Raw genomic sequence first — 24,450 nt, 5'->3', positions numbered from 1 at the left:
AAGAAAAAGCTAGAAAGACTCCGGAGAGGGCATTTGGAGTGGTACAAGCCCGCTTGCAGTTGTTTGAGGGCATGCAAAAATATGGGATCCCAAGACCTTGTGGGAGGTGATGAGATATTGTGTGAGCATGCACAATATGATCGTGGAGGAAGAGGGTTAATATGATGTTGGAGGTCTGAAATTTGAGAACATTGGTGATCCTATCCGACTTCCTTTTTCAGAATTCGGTCACATTTGATGAGTTTGTCCAAATGCATTAACAAATTCAACATCAAACAACACATGAGTAGTTTAAGAAAGATCTGATTGAGTATCTATGAGCGCTTAAAAGGGACAACTAGGACATATGTGCGAGTTGAATTCAAGCTTGAACTTAGTTGGATTGTAATTGTAATGTTTGCATTTGATGTAGTGTCGCATTTGAATATTTTCACTCATCGAAAATTTGATATGCCATTATTTTATGTCTTGTGGACTTGAGGACGAAAAATAGGGACAGTGATGAATGCCGTGTCCGTTTTGGAGGTGGGCGTCGGAGATGCGCTAACCTCTGCTCTTTGGTTTTGCAGGTTTTTCTTGACTAATTTCGATGGCAATTTACTCTCTTTTGTGTGTGTGCGCGCGCTGTTCTAAACTGATGAACATTTTCAATTGTCACTGGGGTGACAAGACTGTGTACATCCCATGACCGGCAAACACGAGGCCGGAGAGCAAGAAAAAGTAGTCCACCGCGCGCGCCCACGTGCTCGCCGTCGGCCCCACGACGCGGAGGTGGAAGAGCGCCGGCAGCACGAAGGAGAGCAGCGCGCACACCGTGCTCCCGACGAACGCCGCGAACTCCCCGAACGCCGGCACGAAGCACGCTATCGCGGCCAGCGTCGCCACCACCGCGACGCGGCTCAGGTGCAGCGCCGCCCGCTCCACGAAGCGGCCGCGCCTCCGCACCCACCCGCCCGGCGCCAGCAGCCGCGACTCCACGATCTCATGGATCGGGTGCATCATCACCGCGAACGTGAGCGCCAGCGCGACGCACAGCACCACCTTGACGGCGGCGGTGGACCAGTTGCTCGGGAGGTTGAGGGTCACGATGTCCCGGGTGGCGTCACCGTAGGCGAGGTAGCCGCAGACGCCGAATCCGACGTACACGACCGTGACCCCGGCAATGGCCTGGAGGAGCACCGACCGGAACTTGGCTCTGTTCGACATGGACGCCTCCAGCGCCAGCGTGAGGCAGAACCCCTCGAAGCAGAACACGGCGACGCCGCAGGCGAACGGGACGCCCCAGAGCCCGGCGAACGCGCTCCGACCGGCGAATGGCTGCCCGCGCTCGACCAGGACCTGGACGTCCTCCTTGACCACGGCGGCGACAGCCAGCACAGTGCAGGCGTCGGCGAGTATGCTGAAGGGTGCGAGCGCGGAGAGGGAGCGCACGAAGGAGAGCGCGACCTCGACTGGCAGCAGGAGAGCCAGGACGACGGTGGCCGGCGAGAGCGCGGGGAGCACCGAACTGATGTTCTGGCCGATGAAGACGAGGTACGCCACGGTGCCGCCGGTCTGGCAGAGGACGATGATGGCCTCCGTGAAGTGCCTGCCGACGGGGCCGAAGCATCGCTCGCCCAGGTCCCCGTAGGTGTAGTTGCCGCCATCGCCATGGCGGCTCTGCTCATCTCCGAGCCCGTTCTCCTCTGTTTCTTGCTCCCGCAGCTTGTCCCTGCAATCCAGCTTCAGACCAAACAGCAGCTAAATTCAACTGCGAATGCGTGACTAATCTTGATAAAACTAATCGTCTGAGAAGATCAAGCTGAATAATGAACCACAGCATACTAAGATTGAGTGAAGCTTGTTGAATCCTATAAGAAATCCAAGAATTGATACTGAAACAGGGGGCTGGATGTACTGGACTGGAGACGGAGCAAGTGCGTACTGACCAGGAGGAGCATGCAGTAGAAGGTAGCGGCGCCGGCGCCGGCGACGCCGAGGGCCCCGGCGAGCCACCCGGCGGTACGGAAGGCGTAGGGCAGGCCGAGCACCCCGGTGCCTACGATGGAGACGACGATGTTCCCCAGCGTCTGCGCGGGCGTGGCGCCCCTCCCCTCCAGCAGCGGCACCTTCACTTCCGGCGCCATGGAGGGATGGTCCGACAGACTAACAGCGAGCCAATCCCCGAGCTGCAGCTTAATAAGATCAATCAAAACGACGATAGGCCACGTCGTGATTGGACATGGTGCTCTCGCGATGATTCTGCCGGGTTCTTGGAGGTGGATGAGGATGGATGATGATGACGGGACGGTAGGTGGGAGGTGGCGGGGACTGGCGCTGGAGGCTGGACGCTGTCGGGTACTCGGGTTGCCTCGGCAAAATGATAGAAAATTGGCGCACGCGGTTCAGGATTTCCAAGTGTTTCTGGTTTGGATTCGTCTGATTGGGTGGGAGGATCATATCGTATCAGATCGTCAACGATTTTTCCGGTGGAAAATGGATTATTCATAGGCCAGATAATTTTCTCTTCAAAAATAATAGGCTAGGGAATCACGCACGGCACACTTCCCTTTGTTATCTGAATTTATTTTAGAAATTTAGTGCTATTTGTCCGGTGGTAGCTGAGGTCGACTCGGGCATACAACGTGTGTGTGCGCTCATACGGATGAGTGTACACGAACATCAATATTTGTATGGTTCAAAAGTTAATATTACTTCAGCTTTTTCCACTAATCCATATGACCTAACAAATTAAGGACCTCTTTGATTCAAAAGAATAATAAAGTAATTTCAGAGAATTCTAATATTTATGATTTTTTATGTGGATTGTTTGATTCGTAGGATTATAATACATAGTATTTTTTTCTTCTTAGAATTCATTTGTACTAGTACAATAGTAAATTTTAGTCCACTCCAACCTCATGTGAATACCGCTATGTTTTTCTTCAACGATTAAAAGTCCATACTAATTCTATAGGATGACATGCCACACTATTTTTTTGTTTTTCCTATTTTTATGTTTAACAAATCTTTCTAATCAAAGAGGCACCAACTAAAATCCTCAAACAAATATGAAGGATAAAAGTTATGATAAACCAGATGTTACCATAAACTTCACTGCATAGAATCATTTGTGAATTGTGAGGGCATGTACAATGGTTGTTTTTTTTAGAAGAGTACAGTGGTTGATAAGACAATAAAAAAATGATGTACAATGGATTATTTGTTAGTCCTATCTGTAAGAATTAGATATCCCTAAATATATGGTGAGACAATTATTGCTAAGAAAACATGTCTTAATTAAGAGAAGACGAGCCTTTTCTTATTGTTTTTCTCTCCTTCACCTCAACTTTTCTTTCTATGTGGCACTCCTAAGATAGTACCACCGTACATGCCTTGAGTAACGATTTCAACACCAAATTCTCAAAATAGAAGGGACCGAAGATATTCATGTCCATAAGTAAAGGTCTTTTAGGGAAACTTTTACACTTACGTAACTACATCTCCGTGGCACATAGTTTTTTCTTTTGAACTCAAATAACAATGTTTTATTACTCAATAATCAAATGTAAACAATAAAGCTTGGTGGCCCGTATAATACATGATGCCTATTGGCATCTTAGGGGTGCAAACAACAGCCCACTTCGTCCCGCGAAACTGATCAATTAGCTTAAAATTTTCTCGTCATTTGTCTAAAACTAACATTATATTTGTATTATGATATTGCCTGCTAGCCGGTTCCGTTTGCATCCTTGCGTCATTAATGATGCTCTACGAGCTTCTTCAATGAACTTGTAGAATTCATGGTGAAATCGGACCTCTTTCGACATGAGTCCCCCATGTTCGATCTTTAGTGATGACGTTGTATGGTCCTCGACTCCTTGATCTTGGTTGTTGATCCCTCTAACCACAACTTGATAGTGAGACGCAATATGAACCTGGTGTAGATTCAAATCCGACTTCGTGTAGAGGTTTTTTTAGATTAGTCTGAGAGTATCTTCAACAGATGACGATGTAATTTTTTTGCCATTGGTTTCAGGCCAGGAGAGAGAAGATCTTTGGGCACCAAAAAACATTCTGTTGTAACAAATGATGTAAGTTGGCGCCCTACATTTTTGGCCCTCTTCGGCTACAGACTTTAAAGCATCTTCAACACGATAAATCCAAAATAAATAATATTAAACTCATGTCAAATTAATCTAAAACAAATAAAACGTAAATACTCCACAAGATGAAATTCAATAGTTAATTATTACATAGTTCATTGGTCCACAAGCTCAAATTCAACACACTTTCTCATCAAACATACACACAATGTTCAAGACTGATGTCTACCACACAATCTTCTTCTTGTAGATGTTGTTGGGCCTCCAAGTGCAGAGATTTGTAGGACAGTAGCAAATTTCCCTCAAGTGGATGACCTAAGGTTTATCAATCCGTAGGAGGCGTAGGATGAAGATGGTCTCTCTCAAGCAACCCTGCAACCAAATAACAAAGAGTCTCTTGTGTCCCCAACACACCCAATACAATGGTAAATTGTATAGGTGCACTAGTTCGGCGAAGAGATGGTGATACAAGTGGTATATGGATAGTAGATAATAGTTTTTGTAATCTGAAATAATAAAAACAGCAAAGTAGCAAGTGATAAAAGTGAGCGTAAACGGTATTGCAATGTGTGGAAACAAGGCCTAGGGTTCATACTTTCGCTAGTGTAAGTTTCCTCAAGAATACTAACATAATTGGATCATAAAACTATCCCTCAACATGCAACAAAAAGTCACTCCAAAGTCACTAATAGCGGAGAACAAATGAAGAGATTATGGTAGGGTACGAAACCACCTCAAAGTTATTCTTTCCAATAATCCGGTGGGCTATTCCTATAAGTGTCACAAACAACCCTAGAGTTCGTACTAGAATAACACCTTAAGATACAAATCAATCAAAACCCTAATGTCAACTAGATACTCCAATGTCACCTCAAGTATCCGTGGGTATGATTATATGATATGCATCACACAATCTTAGATTCATCTATTCAACCAACACATAGAACCTCAAAGAGTGCCCCAAAGTTTCTACCGGAGAATCACGACGAAAACGTGTGCCAACCCCTATGCATAGGTTCCCAATGTCACGAAACCCGCAAGTTGGTCACCTTAACATACATCAAGTGGCACGTGGTATCCCATTGTCATCACAGATATCCACGGCAAGACATACATCAAGTGTTCTCAAGTTTTTAAAGACTCAATCCGATAAGATTACTTCAAAGGAGAAACTCGATTCACTACAAGAGAGAAGAGGGGGGAATAAACATCATAGGATCCAAATATAATAGCAAAGCTCGCGATACATCAAGATTGTATCATCTCAAGAACACGAGAGAGAGAGAGAGATCAAACACATAGCTACTGGTACATACCCTCAGCCCCGAGGGAAAACTACTCCCTCCTCATCATGGAGAGCACCGGGATGATGAAGATGGCCACCGGTGAGGGTTCCCCCCTCCGTCAGGGTGCCAAAACACGGTCCCGATTGACTTTTGGTGGCTACGGAGGCTTCTGGCGGCGGAACTCCCGATCTATCTTGCGTTCTGGAAGTTTTAGGGTATATGGAGTTATATAGGCAGAAGGAGCACGTCAGGGGAGCCACGGGGGCCCCACGAGGCAGGGGGCGCACCCTAGGGGGGTGGGCGCGCCCCCACCCTCGTGGGCAGCTCCCGTATCTTCTGACGTGGGGTCCAAGTCCATCATGTGTGTTTCCTTCCAAAAATAACTTCTTCAGTTGATTTCGTTCCGTTTCGACTCCGTCTGATATTCCTTTTCTTCAAAACACTGAAATAGGCATAAAACAACAAATCTGGGCTGGGCCTCCGGTTAATAGGTTAGTCCCAAAAATAATATAAAAGTGGATAATAAAGCCCAATATTGCCCAAAACAGTAGATAATATAGCATGGAGCAATCAAAAATTATAGATACGTTGGAGACGTATCAAGCATCCCCAAGCTTAATTCCTGCTCGTCCTCGAGTAGGTAAATGATAAAAAGAGAATTTTTGATGCGGAGTGCTACCTGGCATAATTTCAATATAAATCTTCTTAATTGTGGTATGAATATTCAGATTAGAAAGATTCAAGACAAAAGTTTATATTGACATAAATATAATAATACTTCAAGCATACTAACAAAGCAATTATGTCTTCTCAAAATAACATGGCCAAAGAAAGTTATCCCTACAAAATCATATAGTCTGGCTATGCTCCATCTTCACCACACAAAGTATTTAAATAATGCACAACCCCGATGAAAAGCCAAGCAATTGTTTCATACTTTTGATGTTCTCAAACTTTTTCAATCTTCACGAATACATGAGCGTGAGCCATGGATATAACACTATAGGTGGAATAGAATGCTGGTTGTGGAGAAGACAAAAAGGGAGAAGATAGTCTCACATCGACTAGGCGTATCAACGGGCTATGGAGATGCCCATCAATAGATATCAATGTGAGTGAGTAGGGATTGCCATGCAACGGATGCACTAGAGCAAAAATGTATGAAAGCTCAACAAAAGAAACTAGTGGGTGTGCATCCAACTCGCTTGCTCATGAAGACCTAGGGAATTTTGATGAAGCCCATCATTGGAATATACAAGCCAAGTTCTATAATGAAAGATTCCCACTAGTATATGAAAGTGACAACATAGGAGACTCTCTATCATGAAGATCATGGTGCTACTTTGAAGCACAAGTGTGGTAAAAGGATAGTAGCATTGTCCCTTCTCTCTTTTTCTCTCATTTTTTTTATTTTATTTTTTATTTGGGCCTTTTCTCTTTTTATGGACTCTTTTTTGGGGGGCTTCTTTGGCATCTTTTCTTTTTTTATTTGGGCTTCTTTGGCCTCTTTTATTTATTTTTCGTCCGGAGTCTCATCCCGACTTGTGGGGGAATCATAGTCTCCATCATCCTTTCCTCACTGGGACAATGCTCTAATAATGATGATCATGACACTTTTATTTACTTACAACTCAAGAATTACAACTCGATACTTAGAACAAGATATGACTCTATATGAATGCCTCCGGCGGTGTACCGGGATATGCAATGACTCATGAGTGACATGTATGAAAGCATTATCAATGGTGGCTTTGCCACAAATACGATGTCAACTACATGATCATGCTAACCAATATGACAATGATGAAACGTGTCATAATAAATGGAACGGTGGAAAGTTGCATGGCAATATATCTCGGAATGGCTATGGAAATTCCATAATAGGTAGGTATGGTGGCTGTTTTGAGGAAGGTATATGGTGGGTTTATGGTACCGGCGAAAGTTGCGCGGTACTAGAGAGGCTAGCAATGGTGGAAGGGTGAGAGTGCGTATAATCCATGGACTCAACATTAGTCATAAAGAACTCACATACTTATTGCAAAAATCTATTAGTTATCGAAACAAAGTACTACGCGCATGCTCCTAGGGGGATAGATTGGTAGGAAAAGACCATCGCTCGTCCCCGACCGCCACTCGTAAGGAAGACAATCAATAAATAAATCATGCTCCAACTTCATCATATAACGGTTCACCATACGTGCATGCTATGGGAATCACAAACTTCAATACAAGTATTTCTAAAATTCATAACCACTCAACTAGCATGACTCTAATATCACCATCTCCATATCTCAAAACAATTATCAAGTATCAAACTTCTCATAGTATTCAACACACTCATAAGAGAATTTTATTATTCTTGAATACCTAGCATATTAGGATTTTAATAAAATTACCATGCTATTTAAGACTCTCAAAATAATATAAGTGAAGCATGAGAGTTCATCTATTTCTTCAAAATAAAACTACGACCATGCTCTAAAAGATATAAGTGAAGCACTAGAGCAAATGACAAACTACTCCGAAAGATATAAGTGAAGATCAATGAGTAGTCGAATAATTATGCAACTATGTGAAGACTCTCTAACATTTAATAATTTCAGATCTTGGTATTTTATTCAAACAGCAAGCAAAGCAAAAGAAAATGACATCTAAGAATAGCAAACATCATGTGAAGAAGCAAAAACTTAGGATCAACCAATACTAACCGATAATTGTTGAAGAAGAAAGGTGGGATGCCAACCGGGGCATCCCCAAGCTTAGATGCTTGAGACTTCTTGAAATATTACCTTGGGATGCCTTGGGCATCCCCAAGCTTGAGCTTTTGTGTCTCCTTAATTCCTCTCATATCGCGGTCTCCCTAAATCTCAAAAGCTTCATCCACACAAAACTCAACAAGGACTCATGAGATAAGTTAGTATAAACCATTGCAAAAACCTTATCATACTCTACTGTAGCCAATCACTAAAATTATTATTCAACATTGCTTACTAAATGCCTCTGCATATTTAATAGTCCTATCCTCAAATAGAATCATTAAAGAAGCAAACATATGCAAACAATGCAAACATAACAGCAATCTGCCTAAACAGGATAGTCTGTAAAGAATGCAGCAACATCCATACTTCCCTAGATCCAAAAATATGAAAGAAAATTCCCACTGTAGTAAATTTATCAGAGATTAATATGAAAAAGGTTTCAACATTTTATCACATTCTGAATTTTCTATGGAATTATTGCAACAGCGGTAAACTTTCTGTTTTCAAACAGCAACATGTGGACTTCTAAAATAGGCATAGTAAAGGCTATCAATGCCACTTTTATTGAAATAAAATATGTAAAACATTGTTCTAAATAACATAAAGCAAATCCTAACAAAATAAATTGACGCTCCAAGAAAAACACATATCATGTGGTGAATAAAAATATAGCTCCAAGTAAAGCTACCGATGAACGAAGACGAAAGAAGGGATGCCTTCCGGGGCATCCCCAAGCTTAGGCTCTTGGTTGTCCTTGAATATTACCTTGGGGTGCCTTGGGCATCCCCAAGCTTAGGCTCTTTCCACTCCTTATTCCATAGTCCATCGAATCCTTACCCAAAACTTGAAAACTTCACAACACAAAACTTAAAGTAGAAAACTCATGAGCTCCGTTAGTATAAAAAAAATAAATCACCACTTCAAGGTACTGTAATGAACTCATTCTAAATGCATATTGGTGTAATATCTACTGTATTACAAGTTCTCTATGGTTCATACCCTCCGATACTACTCATAGATTCATCAAAATAAGTAAACAACACATGAAAAACAGAATCTGTCAAAAACAGAACAGTCTGTAGTAATTTGGATCAAACGTATACTTCTGGAACTCATAAAATTATCAAATAAATTTCTGGACATGAGGAATTTATCTATTAATCATCTGAAAAAACAATTAACTAAATATCACTCTCCAAATAAAAATGGCATAAATTCTTGTGAGCGCTAAAGTTTCTGTTTTTTACAGCATGATCAACAAGACTTTCCCCAAGTCTTCCCAAAGGTTCTACTTGGCACAAGCACTAATTAAAACAATAAAACCACATCTAAACAGAGGCTAGATGAATTATTTATTATTAAACATGAGCAAAAAGCAAGGAACAAAAACAAAATTGGGTTGCTTCCCAACAAGCGCTATCGTTTAATGCCCCTAGCTAGGCATGATGATTTCAATTATACTCACATAAAAGATAAGAATTGAAACATAACGAGAGCATCATAAAAATATGACTAGCGCATTTAAGTCTAACATGCTTCCTATGCATAGGGATTTTGTGAGCAAACAACTTATGGGAACAAGAATCAACTTGCATAGGAAGGTAAAACAAGCATAACTTCAAAATTTTAAGCACATATAGAGGAAACTTGGTATTATTGCAATTCCTACAAGCATATGTTGTCGGGTAACGTAGTAATTTCAAAAAAATTCCTACGCACACGCAAGATCATGGTGATGCATAGCAACGAGAGGGGAGAGTGTTGTCCACGTACTCTTGTAGACTGTAAGCGGAAGCGTTAGCACAACGCGGTTGATGTAGTCGTACATCTTCACGATCCGACCGATCAAGTACCGAACGTACGACACCTCTGAGTTCAGCACACGTTCAGCCCGATGACATCCCTCGAACTCCGATCCAGCCAAGTGTTGCGGGAGAGTTTCGTCAGCATGACGGCGTGGTGACGATGTTGATGTTCTACCGACGCAGGGCTTCGCCTAAGAACCGCTACAGTATTATCGAGGTGGACTATGGTGGAGGGGGGCACCGCACACGGCTAAGAGACGATCAACTTGATCAACTTGTGTGTCTAGAGGTGCCCCTGCCCTTGTATATAAAGGAGCAAGGGGGGAGGCGGTCGGCCTAGGAGGAGGGCGCGCCAAGGGGGGAGTCCTACTCCTACCGGGAGTAGGACTCCTCCTTTCCTTGTTGGAGTAGGAGAGAAGGAAAGAGGAGGAGAGGGAGAAGGAAAAGGGGGCTGCACCCCTTGTCCAATTCTGACCAGAGGGGGGGCGCAGGCCTCCTTCCTTTTGGCCTCTCTCCTCTATTCCCGTATGGGCCAATAAGGTGTTGGGTTTCGTAGTAATTTCAAAAAATTTCCTACGGACACGCAAGATCATGGTGATGCATAGCAACGAGAGGGGGAGAGTGTGATCTATGTACCCTTGTAGATCGACAACGGAAGCATTAACTTGGATGATGTAGTCGTACGTCTCCACGTCCCGACCGATCAAGCACCGAAACTACGGCACCTCCGAGTTCTAGCACACGTTCAGCTCGATGATGATCCCCGGACTCCGATCCATCAAAGTGTCGGGGAAGAGTTCCGTCAGCACGATGGCGTGGTGACGATCTTGATGTTCTACTATCGCAGGGCTTCGCCTAAGCACCGCTACAATATTATCGAGGACTATGGTGGAAGGGGGCACCGCACACGGCTAAGAATATGATCATGTGGATCAACTTGTGTCTCTAGGGTGCCCCTCGGCCCCCGTATATAAAGGAGCAAGGGAGGAGGAGGCCGGCCCTAGGAGGAGGGCGCGCCAAGGGGAGTCCTACTCCCACCGGGAGTAGGACTCCTTCTTTCCTAGTCCAACTAGGAGAAGGGGGGAAAGGAGGGAAGTGGAGAAGGAAGGGAGAGGGGGGCCGCGCCCCAAACCCCTTGTCCAATTCGGACTGGGCTTGGGAGGGGCGCGCGCCACCTCCTGGCTCCTTCCCACTAAATCCCATTAAGGCCCAATACTCTTCCCCGTATTCCCGTAACTCCCCGGTACTCCGAAAAATATCCGAATCACTCGGAACCTTTCCGATGTCCGAATATAGTCGTCCAATATATTGATCTTTATGTCTCGACCATTTTGAGACTCCTCGTCATGTCCCCGATCTCATCCGGGACTCCGAATTCCTTCGGTACATCAAAACTCATAAACTCATAATATAACTGTCATCGAAACCTTAAGCGTGCGGACCCTACGGGTTCGAGAACAATGTAGACATGACCGAGACATGTCTCTGGTCAATAACCAATAGCGGGACCTAGATGCCCATATCGGCTCCTACATATTCTACGAAGATCTTTATCGGTCAGACCGCATAACAACATACGTTGTTCCCTTTGTCATCGGTATGTTACTTGCCCGAGATCCGATCGTCGGTATCTCAATACCTAGTTCAATCTCGTTACCGGCAAGTCTCTTTACTCGTTCCGTAATACATCATCTCACAACTAACTCATTAGTTGCAATGCTTGCAAGGCTTTATGTGATGTGCATTACCGAGAGGGCCCAGAGATACCTCTCTGACAATCGGAGTGACAAATCCTAATTTCGAAATACGCCAACCCAACATATACCTTTGGAGACACCTGTAGAGCACGACGTTTGGTAGCACACAAAGTGTTCCTCCGGCAAACGGGAGTTGCATAATCTCATAGTCATAGGAACATGTATAAGTCATGAAGAAAGCAATAGCAACATACTAAACGATCGGGTGCTAAGCTAATGGAATGGGTCATGTCAATCAGATCATTCACCTAATGATGTGATCCCATTAATCAAATAACAACTATTTGTCCATGGTTAGGAAACATAACCATCTTTGATTAACGAGCTAGTCAAGTAGAGGCATACTAGTGACACTCTGTTTGTCTATGTATTCACACATGTATTATGTTTCCGGTTAATACAATTCTAGCATGAATACTAAACATTTATCATGATATAAGGAAATAAATAATAACTTTATTATTGCCTCTAGGGCATATTTCCTTCAGTCTCCCACTTGCACTAGAGTCAATAATCTAGTTCACATCACCATGTGATTTAACACTAATAGTTCACATCTTTATGTGATTAGTTCACATCTTCGTGTGACCAACACCCAAAGGGTTTACTAAGGTGTGATCATGTTTTTCTTGTGAGAGAAGTTTAGTCAACGGGTCTGCCACATTCAGATCCGTATGTATTTTGCAAATTTCTATGTCAACAATGCTCTGCACAGAGCTACTCTAGCTAATTGCTCCCACTTTCAATATGTATCCAGATTGAGACTTAGAGTCATCTGGATTAGTGTCAAAACTTGCATCGACGTAACCCTTTACGACGAACCTTTTTGTCACCTCCATAATCGAGAAACATATCCTTATTCCACTAAGGATAATTTTGACCGCTGTCCAGTGATCTACTCCTAGATCACTATTGTACTACCTTGCCAAAATCAGTGTAGGGTATACAATAGATCTGGTACATAGCATGGCATACTTTATAGAACCTATGGCTGAGGCATAGGGAATGACTTTCATTCTCTTTCTATCTTCTGTCGTGGTCGGGTTTTGAGTCTTACTCAATTTCACACCTTGTAACACAGACAAGAACTCTTTCTTTGACTGTTCTATTTTGAACTACTTCAAAATCTTGTCAAGGTATGTACTCATTGAAAAAAACTTATCAAGCGTCTTGTTCTATCTCTATAGATCTTGATGTTCAATATGTCATCAGCTTCACCGAGGTCTTTCTTTGGAAAATTCCTTTCAAACACTCCTTTATGCTTTGCAGAATAATTCTACATTATTTCCGATCAACAATATGTCATTCACATATACTTATCAGAAATGTTGTAGTGCTCCCACTCACTTTCTTGTAAATACAGGCTTCATCGCAAGTCTGTATAAAACTATATGCTTTGATCAACTTATCAAAGCGTATATTCCAACTCCGAGATGCTTGCACCAGTCCATAGATGGATCGCTGGAGCTTGCATATTTTGTTAGCACCTTTAGGATTGACAAAACGTTCTGGTTGTATCATATACAACTCTTCTTTAATAAATCTATTAAGGAATGCAGTTTTGTTTATCCATTTGCCAGATTTCATAAAATGCGGCAATTGCTAACATGATTCGGACAGACTTAAGCATAGATACGAGTGAGAAACTCTCATCGTAGTCAACACCTTGAACTTGTCGAAAACCTTTTGCGACAATTCTAGCTTTGTGGATAGTAACACTACTATCAGCGTCCGTCTTCCTCTTGAAGATCCATTTATTCTCAATTGCTTGCCGATCATCGGGAAAGTCAACCAAAGTCCATACTTTGTTCTCATACATGGATCCCACCTCAGATTTCATGGCATCAAGCCATTTTGCGGAATCTAGGCTCACCATCGCTTCTTCATAGTTCGTAGGTTCGTCATGGTCAAGTAGCATGACCTCCAGAACAGGATTACCGTACCACTCTGGTGCGGATCTCACTCTGGTTTCCCTACGAGATTCGGTAGTAACTTGATCTGAAGTTACATGATCATCATCATTAGCTTCCTCACTAATTGGTGTAGTAGTCACAGGAACAAATTTCTGTGATGAACTACTTTCCAATGCGGGAGAAGGTACAATTACCTTATCAAGTTCTACTTTCCTCCCACTCACTTCTTTCGAGAGAACCTCCTTCTCTAGAAAGGATCCATTCTTAGCAATGAATGTCTTGCCTTTGGATCTGTGATAGAAGGTGTACCCAACAATAACTTTTTGGGTATCCTATGAAGACACACTTTTCCGATTTGGGTTTGAGCTTATCAGGATGAAACTTTTTCACATAAGCTTTGCAACCCCAAACTTTAAGAAACGACAACTTTGATTTCTTGCCAAACCACAGTTCATACGGTGTCGTCTCAACAGATTTAGATGGTGCCCTTTTAACATGAATGCAGCTGTCTCTAATGCATAACCACAAAATGATAGTGGTAGATCGGTAAGAGACATCATAGATTGCACTATATCCAATAAAGTACGATTATGACGTTCGGACACACCATTATGATGTGGTGTTCCATGTGGCATGAGTTTGTGAAACTATTCCACATTGTTCTAATTGAAGACCAAACTCGTAACTCAAATATTTGTCTCCGCGATCAGACCGTAGAAACTTTATTTTCTTGTCACGATGATTTTCCACTTCACTCTGAAATTCTTTGAACTTTTCAAATGTTTCAGACTTATGTTTCATCAAGTAGATATACCCATATCTGCTCAAATCATCTATGAAGTTCAGAAAATAACGATACTTGCCGTGAGCCTTAACACTCATCGGACCGCATACATCAGTATGTATTATTTCCAATAAGTTAGTTGCTCGCTCCGGAGAACGGAGTCTTAGTCATCTTGCCCATGAGGCATGGTTCGCAAGTATCAAGTGATTCATAATCAAGTGATTCCAAAATCCCATTAGCATGGAGTTTCTTCATGCGCTTTACACCAATATGACCTAAACGGCAGTGCTACAAATAAGTTGCACTATCATTATTAACTTTGCATCTTTTTGGTTTCAATATTATGATTATGTGTATCACTACGATCGAGATCCAATGAACTATTTTCATTGGGTGTGTAACCATATAAGGTTTTATTCATGTAAACAGAACAACAATTTATTCTCTTACTTAAATGAATAACCGTATTACAATAAACATGATCAAATCATATTCATGCTTAACGCAAACACCAAATAACACTTATTCAGGTTCGACACTAATCTCGAAAGTATAGGGAGTGTGCGATGATGATCATATCAATCTTGGAACCACTTCCAACACACATCGTCACTTCACCCTTAACTAGTCTCTGTTTATTCTGCAACTCCCATTTTGACTTACTAATCTTAGCAACTGAACTAGTATCAAATACTGAGGGGTTGCTATAAACACTAGTAAAGTACACATCAATAACATGTATATCAAATATACTTATGTTCACTTTGCCATCCTTCTTATCTGCCAATCACTTGGGGTAGTTCCGCTTCCAGTGACCAGTCCCTTTGCAGTAGAAACACTTAGTCTCAGGCTTAGGACCAGACTTGGGCTTCTTCACTTGAGCAGCAACTTGCTTGCTGTTCTTCTTGAAGTTCCCCTTCTTCCCTCTGCCTTTTTCTTGAAACTAGTGGTCTTGTCTACCATCAACACTTGATGTTTTTCTCGATTTCTACCTTCGTCAATTTCCGCATTACGAAGAGCTTGGGAATCGTTTCCGTTTTCCCTTGCATATCATAGTTCATCACGAAGTTCTACTAACTTGGTGATGGTGACTAGAGAATTCTGTCAATCACTATCTTATCTGGAAGATAAACTCCCACTTGATTCAAGCGATTGTAGTACTCAGACAATCTGGGCACATGCTCACTAGTTGAGCGATTGTCCTCCATCTTTTAGCTATAGAACTTGTTGGAGACTTCATATCTCTCAACTCGGGTATTTGCTTGAAATATTAACTTCAATTCCTGGAACATCTCATATGCTCCATGATGTTCAAAACGTCTTTGAAGTCCCAATTCTAAGCCATTAAGCACGGTGCACTAAACTATCAAGTAGTCATCATATTGAGCTAGCCAAACGTTCATAACGTCTGCATCTGCTCCTGCAATAGGTCCGTCACCTAGTGGTGCATCAAGGACATAATTCTTCTGTGCAGCAATGAGGATAAATCTCAGATCACGGATCCAATCCGCATCGTTGCTACTAACATCTTTCAACACAATTTTCTCTAGGAATATATCAAAATAAACACAGGGAAGCAACAACGCGAGCTATTGATCTACAACATAATTTGCAAAATACTACCAGGACTAAGTTCATGATAAATTTAAGTTCAATTAATCATATTACTTGAGAACTCCCACTTAGATAGACACCCCTCTAATCCTCTAAGTGATTACGTGATCCAAATCGACTAAACCATGTCCGATCATCACGTGAGAAGGAGTAGTTTCATTGGTGAATATCACTATGTTGATCATATCTACTATATGATTCACGCTCGACCTTTCGGTCTCCGTGTTCCGAGGCCATATCTGTATATGCTTGGCTCGTCAAGTATAACCTGAGTATTCCGCGTGTGCAACTGTTTTGCACCCGTTGTATTTGAACGTAGAGCCTATCACACCCGATCATCACGTGGTGTCTCAGCACGAAGAACTTTCGCAACGGTGCATACTCAGGGAGAACACTTCTTGATAATTAGTGAGAGATCATCTTATAATGCTACCGTCAATCTAAGCAAGATAAGATGCATAAAAGATAAACATCACATGCAATCAATATAAGTGATATGATATGACCATCATCATCTTGTGCTTGTGATCTCCATCTTCGAAGCACCGTCGTGATCACCATCGTCATCGGCGCGACACCTTGATCTCCATCGTAGCAATGTTGTCGTCTCGCCAATCTTATGCTTCCACGACTATCGCTACCGCTTAGTGATAAAGTAAAGCATTACCGCGCGATTGCATTGCATACAATAAAGCGACAACCATATGGCTCCTGCCAGTTGCCGATAACTCGATTACAAAACATGATCATCTCATACAATAAAATTTAGCATCATGTCTTGACCATATCACATCACAACATGCCCTGCAAAAACAAGTTAGACGGGCTCTACTTTGTTGTTGCAAGTTTTACGTGGCTGCTACAGGCTTAAGCAAGAACCAATCTTACCTACGCATCAAAACCACAACGATAGTTTGTCAAGTTGGTGCTGTTTTAACCTTCGCAAGGACCGAGCGTAGCCACACTCGGTTCAACTAAAGTTGGAGAAACTGTCACCCGCTAGCCACCTATGTGCAAAGCACGTCGGGAGAACCGGTCTCGCGTAAGCGTAATGTCGGTCCGGGCCGCTTCGTCCAACAATACCGCCGAACCAAAGTATGACATGCTGGTAAGCAGTATGACTTATATCGCCCATGACTCACTTGTGTTCTACTCGTGCATATAACATCAACATATAAAACCTAGGCTCGGATGCCACTGTTGGGTTTCGTAGTAATTTCAAAAAATTTCCTACGCACACGCAATATCATGGTGATGCATAGCAACGAGAGGGGGAGAGTGTGATCTACGTACCCTTGTAGATCGAAAACGGAAGCGTTAACTTGGATGATGTAGTCGTACGTCTCCACGGCCCGACCGATCAAGCACCGAAACTACGACACCTCCGAGTTCTAGCACACGTTCAGCTCGATGACGATCCCCGGACTCCGATCCAGCAAAGTGTCGGGGAAGAGTTCCGTCAGCACGACGGCGTGGTGACGATCTTGATGTTCTACTGTCGCAGGGCTTTGCCTAAGCACCGCTACAATATTATCGAGGACTATGGTGGAAGGGGGCACCGCACACGGCTAAGAATATGATCACGTGGATCAACTTGTGTCTCTAGGGTGCCCCTCTGCCCCTGTATATAAAGGAGCAAGGGAGGAGGAGGCCGGCCCTAGGAGGAGGGCGCGCCAAGGGGAGTCCTACTCCCACCGGGAGTAGGACTCCTTCTTTCCTAGTCCAACTAGGAGAAGGGGGGAAAGGAGGGAAGTGGAGAAGGAAGGGAGAGGGGGGCCGCGCCCCAAACCCCTTGTCCAATTCGGACTGGGCTTGGGAGGGGCGCGCGCCACCTCCTGGCTCCTTCTAAAGCCCATTAAGGCCCAATACTCTTTCCCGTATTCCCGTAACTCCCGGGTACTCCGAAAAATACCCGAATCACTCAGAACCTTTCCGATGTCCGAATATAGTCGTCCAATATATCGATCTTTACGTCTCGACCATTTCGAGACTCCTCGTCATGTCCCCGATCTCATTCGGGACTCCAAACTCCTTCGGTACATCAAAACTCATAAACTCATAATATAACTGTCATCGAAACCTTAAGCGTGCGGACCCTACGGGTTCGAGAACAATGTAGACATGACCGAGACACGTCTCCGGTCAATAACCAATAGCGGGACCTGGATGCCCATATCGGCTCCTACATATTCTACGAAGATCTTTATCGGCCAGACCGCATAACAACATACGTTGTTCCCTTTGTCATCGGTATGTTACTTGCCCGAGATTTGATCGTCGGTATCTCAATACCTAGTTCAATCTCGTTACCGGCAAGTCTCTTTACTCGTTCCGTAATACATCATCTCACAACTAACTCATTTGTTGCAATGATTGCAAGGCTTTATGTGATGTGATTACCATGAGGGCCCAGAGATACCTCTCCGACAATCGGAGTGACAAATCCTAATCTCGAAATACGCCCACCCAACATGTACCTTTGGAGACACCTGTAGAGCACCTTTATAATCACCCAGTTATGTTGTGACGTTTGGTAGCACACAAAGTGTTCCTCCGGCAAACGGGAGTTGCATAATCTCATAGTCATAGGAACATGTATAAGTCACCAAGAAAGCAATAGCAACATACTAAACGATCGGGTGCTAAGCTAATGGAATGGGTCATGTCAATCAGATCATTCACCTAATGATGTGATCCTGTTAATCAAATAACAACTCTTTGTCCATGGTTAGGAAACATAACCATCTTTGATTAACGAGCTAGTCAAGTAGAGGCATACTAGTGACACTCTGTTTGTCTATGTATTCACACATGTATTATGTTTCCGGTTAATACAATTCTAGCATGAATAATAAACATTTATCATGATATAAGGAAATAAATAATAACTTTATTATTTCCTCTAGGGCATATTTCCTTCATAAGGCCTATATACTCCCCGGCGAATTCCCGTAACTCTGTGGTACTCCGAAAAATACCCGGATCACTCGAAACCTTTCCGAAGTCCGAATATAGTCGTCCAATATATCGATCTTTACGTATCAACCATTTTGAGACTCCTCGTCATGTCCCCGATCTCATCCGGGACTCCGAACTCCTTCGGTACATCAAAACACATAAACTCATAATATAACCGTCATCGAACTTTAAGCGTGCGGACCCTACGGATTCGAGAACTATGTAGACATGACCGAGACACGTCTCCGGTCAATAACCAATAGCGGAACCTAGATGCTCATATTGGATCCCACATATTATACGAAGATCTTTATCGGTCAAACCGCATAACAACATACGTTGTTCGCTTTGTCATCGGTATGTTACTTGCCCGAGATTCGATCGTCGGTATCTCAATAACTAGTTCAATCTTGTTACCGGCAAGTCTCTTTACTCGTTCCATAATACATCATCCTGCAACTAACTCATTAGTTACAATGCTTGCAAGGCTTAAGTGATGTGCATTACCGAGAGGGCCCAGAGATACCTCTCCGACAATCGGAGTGACAAATCCTAATCTCGAAATACGCCAACCCAACAAGTACCTTCGGAGACACCTGTAGAGCACCTTTATAATCACCCAGTTATGTTGTGACGTTTGGTAGCACACAAAGTGTTCCTCCGGTAAACGGGAGTTGCATAATCTCATAGTCATAGGAACATGTATAAGTCATGAAGAAAGCAATAGCAACATACTAAACGATCGGGTGCTAAGCTAATGGAATGGGTCAAGTCAATCACATCATTCTCCTAATGATGTGATCCCGTTAATCAAATGACAACTCATGTCTATGGTTAGGAAACATAACCATCTTTGATCAACGAGCTAGTCAAGTAGAGGCATACTAGTGACACTCTGTTTGTCTATGTATTCACACATGTATTGTGTTTCTGGTTAATACAATTCTAGCATGAATAATAAACATTTATCATGATACAAGAAATAAATAATAACTTTATTATTGCCTCTAGGGCATATTTCCTTCAGTCTCCCATTTGCACGAGAGTCAATAATCTAGTTCACATCGCCATGTGATTTAATACCAATAGTTCACATCATCATGTGATTAACACCCATAGTTCACACCGACATGTGACCAATACCCAAAGGGTTTACTAGAGTCAATAATCTAGTTCACATCGCTATGTGATTAATACCCAAAGAGTACTAAGTGTGATCATGTTTTGCTTGTGAGAGAAGTTTAGTCAACGTGTCTGCCACGTTCAGATCCGTAAGTATTTTGCAAATTTCCATGTCAACAATGCTCTGCACGGAGCTACTCTAGCTAATTGCTCCCACTTTTAATATTTATCCAGATTGAGACTTTGAGTCATCTGGATTAGTGTCAAAACTTGCATTGACGTAACCCTTTACGACGAATCTTTTGTCACCTCCATAATCGAGAAACATATCCTTATTCCACTAAGGATAATTTTGACCAATGTGCAGTGATCTATTCTTAGATCACTATTGTACTCTCTTGTCAAACTCAGGGTAGAGTATACAATAGGTCTGGTACACCGCATGCCATACTTTATAGAACCTATGGCTGAGGCATAGGGAATGACTTTCATTCTCTCTCTATCTTCTGCCATGGTCGGGTTTTGAGTCTTACTCAATTTCACACCTTGTAACACAGGCAAGAACTCCTTCTTTGACTGTTCCATTTTGAACTACTTCAAAATCTTGTCAAGGTATGTACTCATTGGAAAAACTTATCAAGCGTCTTGATCTATCTCTATAGATCTTTATGCTCAATAGGTAAGCAGCTTCACCGAGGTATTTCTTTGAAAAACTCCTTTCAAACACTCCTTTATGCTTTGCAGAATAGTTCGACATTATTTCCGATCAACAATATGTCATTCACATATACTTATCAGAAATGCTGTAGTGCTCCCACTCACTTTCTTGTAAATACAGGCTTCACCGCAAGTCTGTATAAAACTATATGCTTTGGTCAACTTATCAAAGTGTATATTCCAACTCCGAGATGCTTGCACCAGTCCATAGATGGATCGCTGGAGCTTGCATATTTTGTTAGCACCTTTAGGATTGACAAAACCTTCTGGTTGCATCATATACAACTCTTCTTTAATAAATCCATTAAGGAATGCAGTTTTGTTTATCCATTTGCCATATTTCATAAAATGCGGCAATTGCTAACATGATTCGGACAGACTTAAGCATAGATACGAGTGAGAAATTCTCATCGTAGTCAACACCTTGAACTTGTCGAAAACCTTTTTGCGACAATTCTAGCTTTGTAGATAGTAACACTACTATCAACGTCCGTCTTCCTCTTGAAGATCCATTTAATCTCAATGGCTCGCCGATCAATGGGCAAGTCAATCAAAGTCCATACTTTGTTCTCATACATGGATCTCATCTCAGATTTCATGGCCTCAAGCCATTTCGCGGAATCTGGGCTCATCATCGCTTCCTCATAGTTCGTAGGTTCGTCATGGTCAAGTAACATGACCTCTAGAACAGGATTACCGTACCACACTGGTGTGGATCTCACTCTGGTTTACCTACGAGGTTTGGTAGTAACTTGATCTGAAGTTACATGATCATCATCATTAGCTTCCTCACTAATTGGTGTAGGAGTCACAGGAACAGATTTCTGTGATGAATTACTTTCCAATAAGGGAGCAGGTACAATTACCTCATCAAGTTCTACTTTCCTCCCACTCACTTCTTTCGAGAGAAACTCCTTCTCCAGAAAGGATCCATTCTCAGCAACAAATGTCTTGCCTTCGGATCTGTGATAGAAGGTGTACCCAACAGTTACTTTTGGGTATCCTACGAAGACACACTTCTCGAACTTGGGTTTGAGCTTATCAAGATGAAACTTTTTCACATAAGCATCGCAACTCCAAACTTTAAGAAACGACAACTTTGGTTTCTTGCCAAACCATAGTTCATACTGTGTCGTCTCAACGAATTTTGATGGTGGCCTATTTAACGTGAATGCAACTGTCTCTAATGCATAACCCCAAAACGATAGTGGTAAATCGGTAAGAGACATCATAGATCGCACCATATCTAATAAAGTACGGTTACGACGTTTGGATACACCATTACACTGTGGTGTTCCAGGTGGCGTGAGTAGTGAAACTATTTCACATTGTTTTAACTGAAGGCCAAACTCGTAACTCAAATATTCTCCTCCACGATCAGATCGTAGAAACTTTATTTTCTTGTTACGATGATTTTCCACTTCACTCTGAAATTATATGAACTTTTCAAATATTTTAGACTTTTGTTTCATCAAGTAGATATACTCATATCTGCTCAAATCATATGTGAAGATCAGAAAATAATGATACCTGTCATGAGCTTCAATATTCATCGGACCACATACACCAGTATGTATGATTTCCAACAAATCTGTTGCCCGCTCCATTGTTCCAGAGAACGGAGTCTTAGTCATCTCGCCCATGAGGCATGGTTCGCAAGCATCAACTGATTCATAATCAAGTGATTCCAAAAGCCCATCAGCATGGATTTTCTTCATGCACTCTACACCAATATGACCTAAACGGCAGTGCCACAAATAAATTGCACTATCATCATTAACTTTGCATCCTTTTGGCTTGAATATTATGAATATGTGTATCACTACGATCGAGATCCAACAAACCATTTTTGTTGGTGTGTATGAACATCGAAGGTTCTATTCATGTAAACAGAACAACAATTGTTCTCTAACTTAAATGAATAACCGTATTGCAATAAACATGATCAAATCATATTTATGCTCAATGTAAACACCAAATAACACTTATTTAGGTTCAACACTAATCCCGAAAGTATAGGGAGTGTGTGATGATGATCATATCAATCTTGGAACCAATTCCAACACACATCGTCACTTCACCCTTAACTAGTCTTTGTTCATTCTGTAACTCCTGTTTCGAGTTGCTAATTTTAGCAACCGAACAAGTATCAAATACTCAGGGGCTACTATAAACACTAGTAAGGCACACATCAATAACCTGTATATCAAATATACCCTTTGTTCACTTTGCCTTCTTTCTTATCCACCAAATATTCAGGGAATTTCCGCTTCCAGTGATCATTTCCTTTGAAGTAGAAGCACTCAGTTTCAGGCTTTGGGCTTCGGCTTCTTCACGGGAGTGACAACTTGCTTGTCATTCTACTTGAAGTTCCCTTTCTTTCCCTTTACCCTTTTCTTGAAACTAGTGTTCTTGTCAATCATCAACACTTGATGTTGTTTCTTGATTTCTACCTTTGTCGATTTCAACATCATGAAGAGCTCGGGAATCGTTTTCGTCATCCCTTGCATACTATAGTTCATCACGAAGTTCTAGTAACTTGGTGATGGTGACTAGAGAAATCTGTCAATCACTATCTTATCTGTAAGATTAATTCCCACTTGATTCAAGCGATTGTAGTACCCAGACAATCTGAGCATATGGTCACTGCTTGAGCTATTCTCCTCCATCTTTTAGCTATAGAACTTGTTGGAGACTTCATATCTCTCAACTCGGGTATTTGCTTGAAATATTTAACTTCAACTCCTAGAACATCTCATATGGTCCATGACGTTCAAAACATCTTTGAAATCCCGATTCTAAGCCGTTAAGCATGGTGCACTAAACTATCAAGTAGTCATCATATTGAGCTAGCCAAACGTTCATAACGTCTGCATCTGCTCCTGCAATAGGTCTTGTCACCTAGCGGTGCATCAAGGACATAATTCTTCTATGCAGCAATGAGGTTAATCCTCAGATCACGGATCCAATCCGCATCATTGCTACTAACATTTTTCAACATAGTTTTCTCTAAGAATATATAAAAAATTAAACGGGGAGCAATATCGCGAGTAATTGATCTACAACATAGATATGCTAATACTACTAGGACTAAGTTCATGATAAATTAAAGTTTAATTAATCATATTACTTAAGAACTCCCACTTAGATAGACATCCCTCTAATCCTCTAAGTGATCACGTGATCCAAATCAACTAAACCATGTCCGATCATCACGTGAGATGGAGTAGTTTCAATGGTGAACATCACTATGTTGATCATATCTACTATATGATTCACGCTCGACCTTTCGGTCTCCGTGTTCCGAGGCCATATCTGTTATATGCTAGGCTCGTCAAGTTTAACCTGAGTATTCCGCATGTGCAACTGTTTTGCACCTGTTGTATTTGAACGTAGAGCCTATCACACCCGATCATCATGTGGTGTCTCAGCACGAAGAACTTTCGCAACGGTGCATACTCAGGGAGAACACTTATACTTTGATAATTTAGTGAGGGATCATCTTATAATGCTACTGTCAATCAAAGCAAGATAAGATGCATAAAAGATAAACATCACATGCAATCAATATAAGTGATATGATATGGCCATCATCATCTTGTGCTTGTGATCTCCATCTCCGAAGCACCTCCATGATCACCATCGTCACC

At 42.2% G+C, this 24,450-nt stretch overlaps 1 protein-coding gene across 1 annotated transcript; it reads right to left on the bottom strand.

The window, feature by feature from the left end:
• Window positions 1-632: 632 nt before the first annotated feature.
• Window positions 633-2,387, bottom strand: LOC123105631 (amino acid transporter ANT1). Its single transcript, XM_044527726.1, has 2 exons — window positions 1,929-2,387; window positions 633-1,722 (listed from the first exon to the last, which is right to left on the bottom strand). Exons 1-2 carry the CDS (start codon window positions 2,124-2,126, stop codon window positions 655-657), a joined length of 1,266 nt encoding a protein of 421 aa, XP_044383661.1. The 5' UTR covers window positions 2,127-2,387; the 3' UTR covers window positions 633-654.
• Between the last annotated feature and the right edge of the window lie 22,063 nt (window positions 2,388-24,450).

The sequence above is a fragment of the Triticum aestivum genome, chromosome 5A (genome assembly GCF_018294505.1).
Source record: "Triticum aestivum cultivar Chinese Spring chromosome 5A, IWGSC CS RefSeq v2.1, whole genome shotgun sequence".
NCBI lineage: Eukaryota > Viridiplantae > Streptophyta > Magnoliopsida > Poales > Poaceae > Triticum > Triticum aestivum.
The sequence above is the reverse complement of the archived record's forward strand: the minus strand, read 5'-3'. Positions and strand labels throughout refer to the sequence as shown.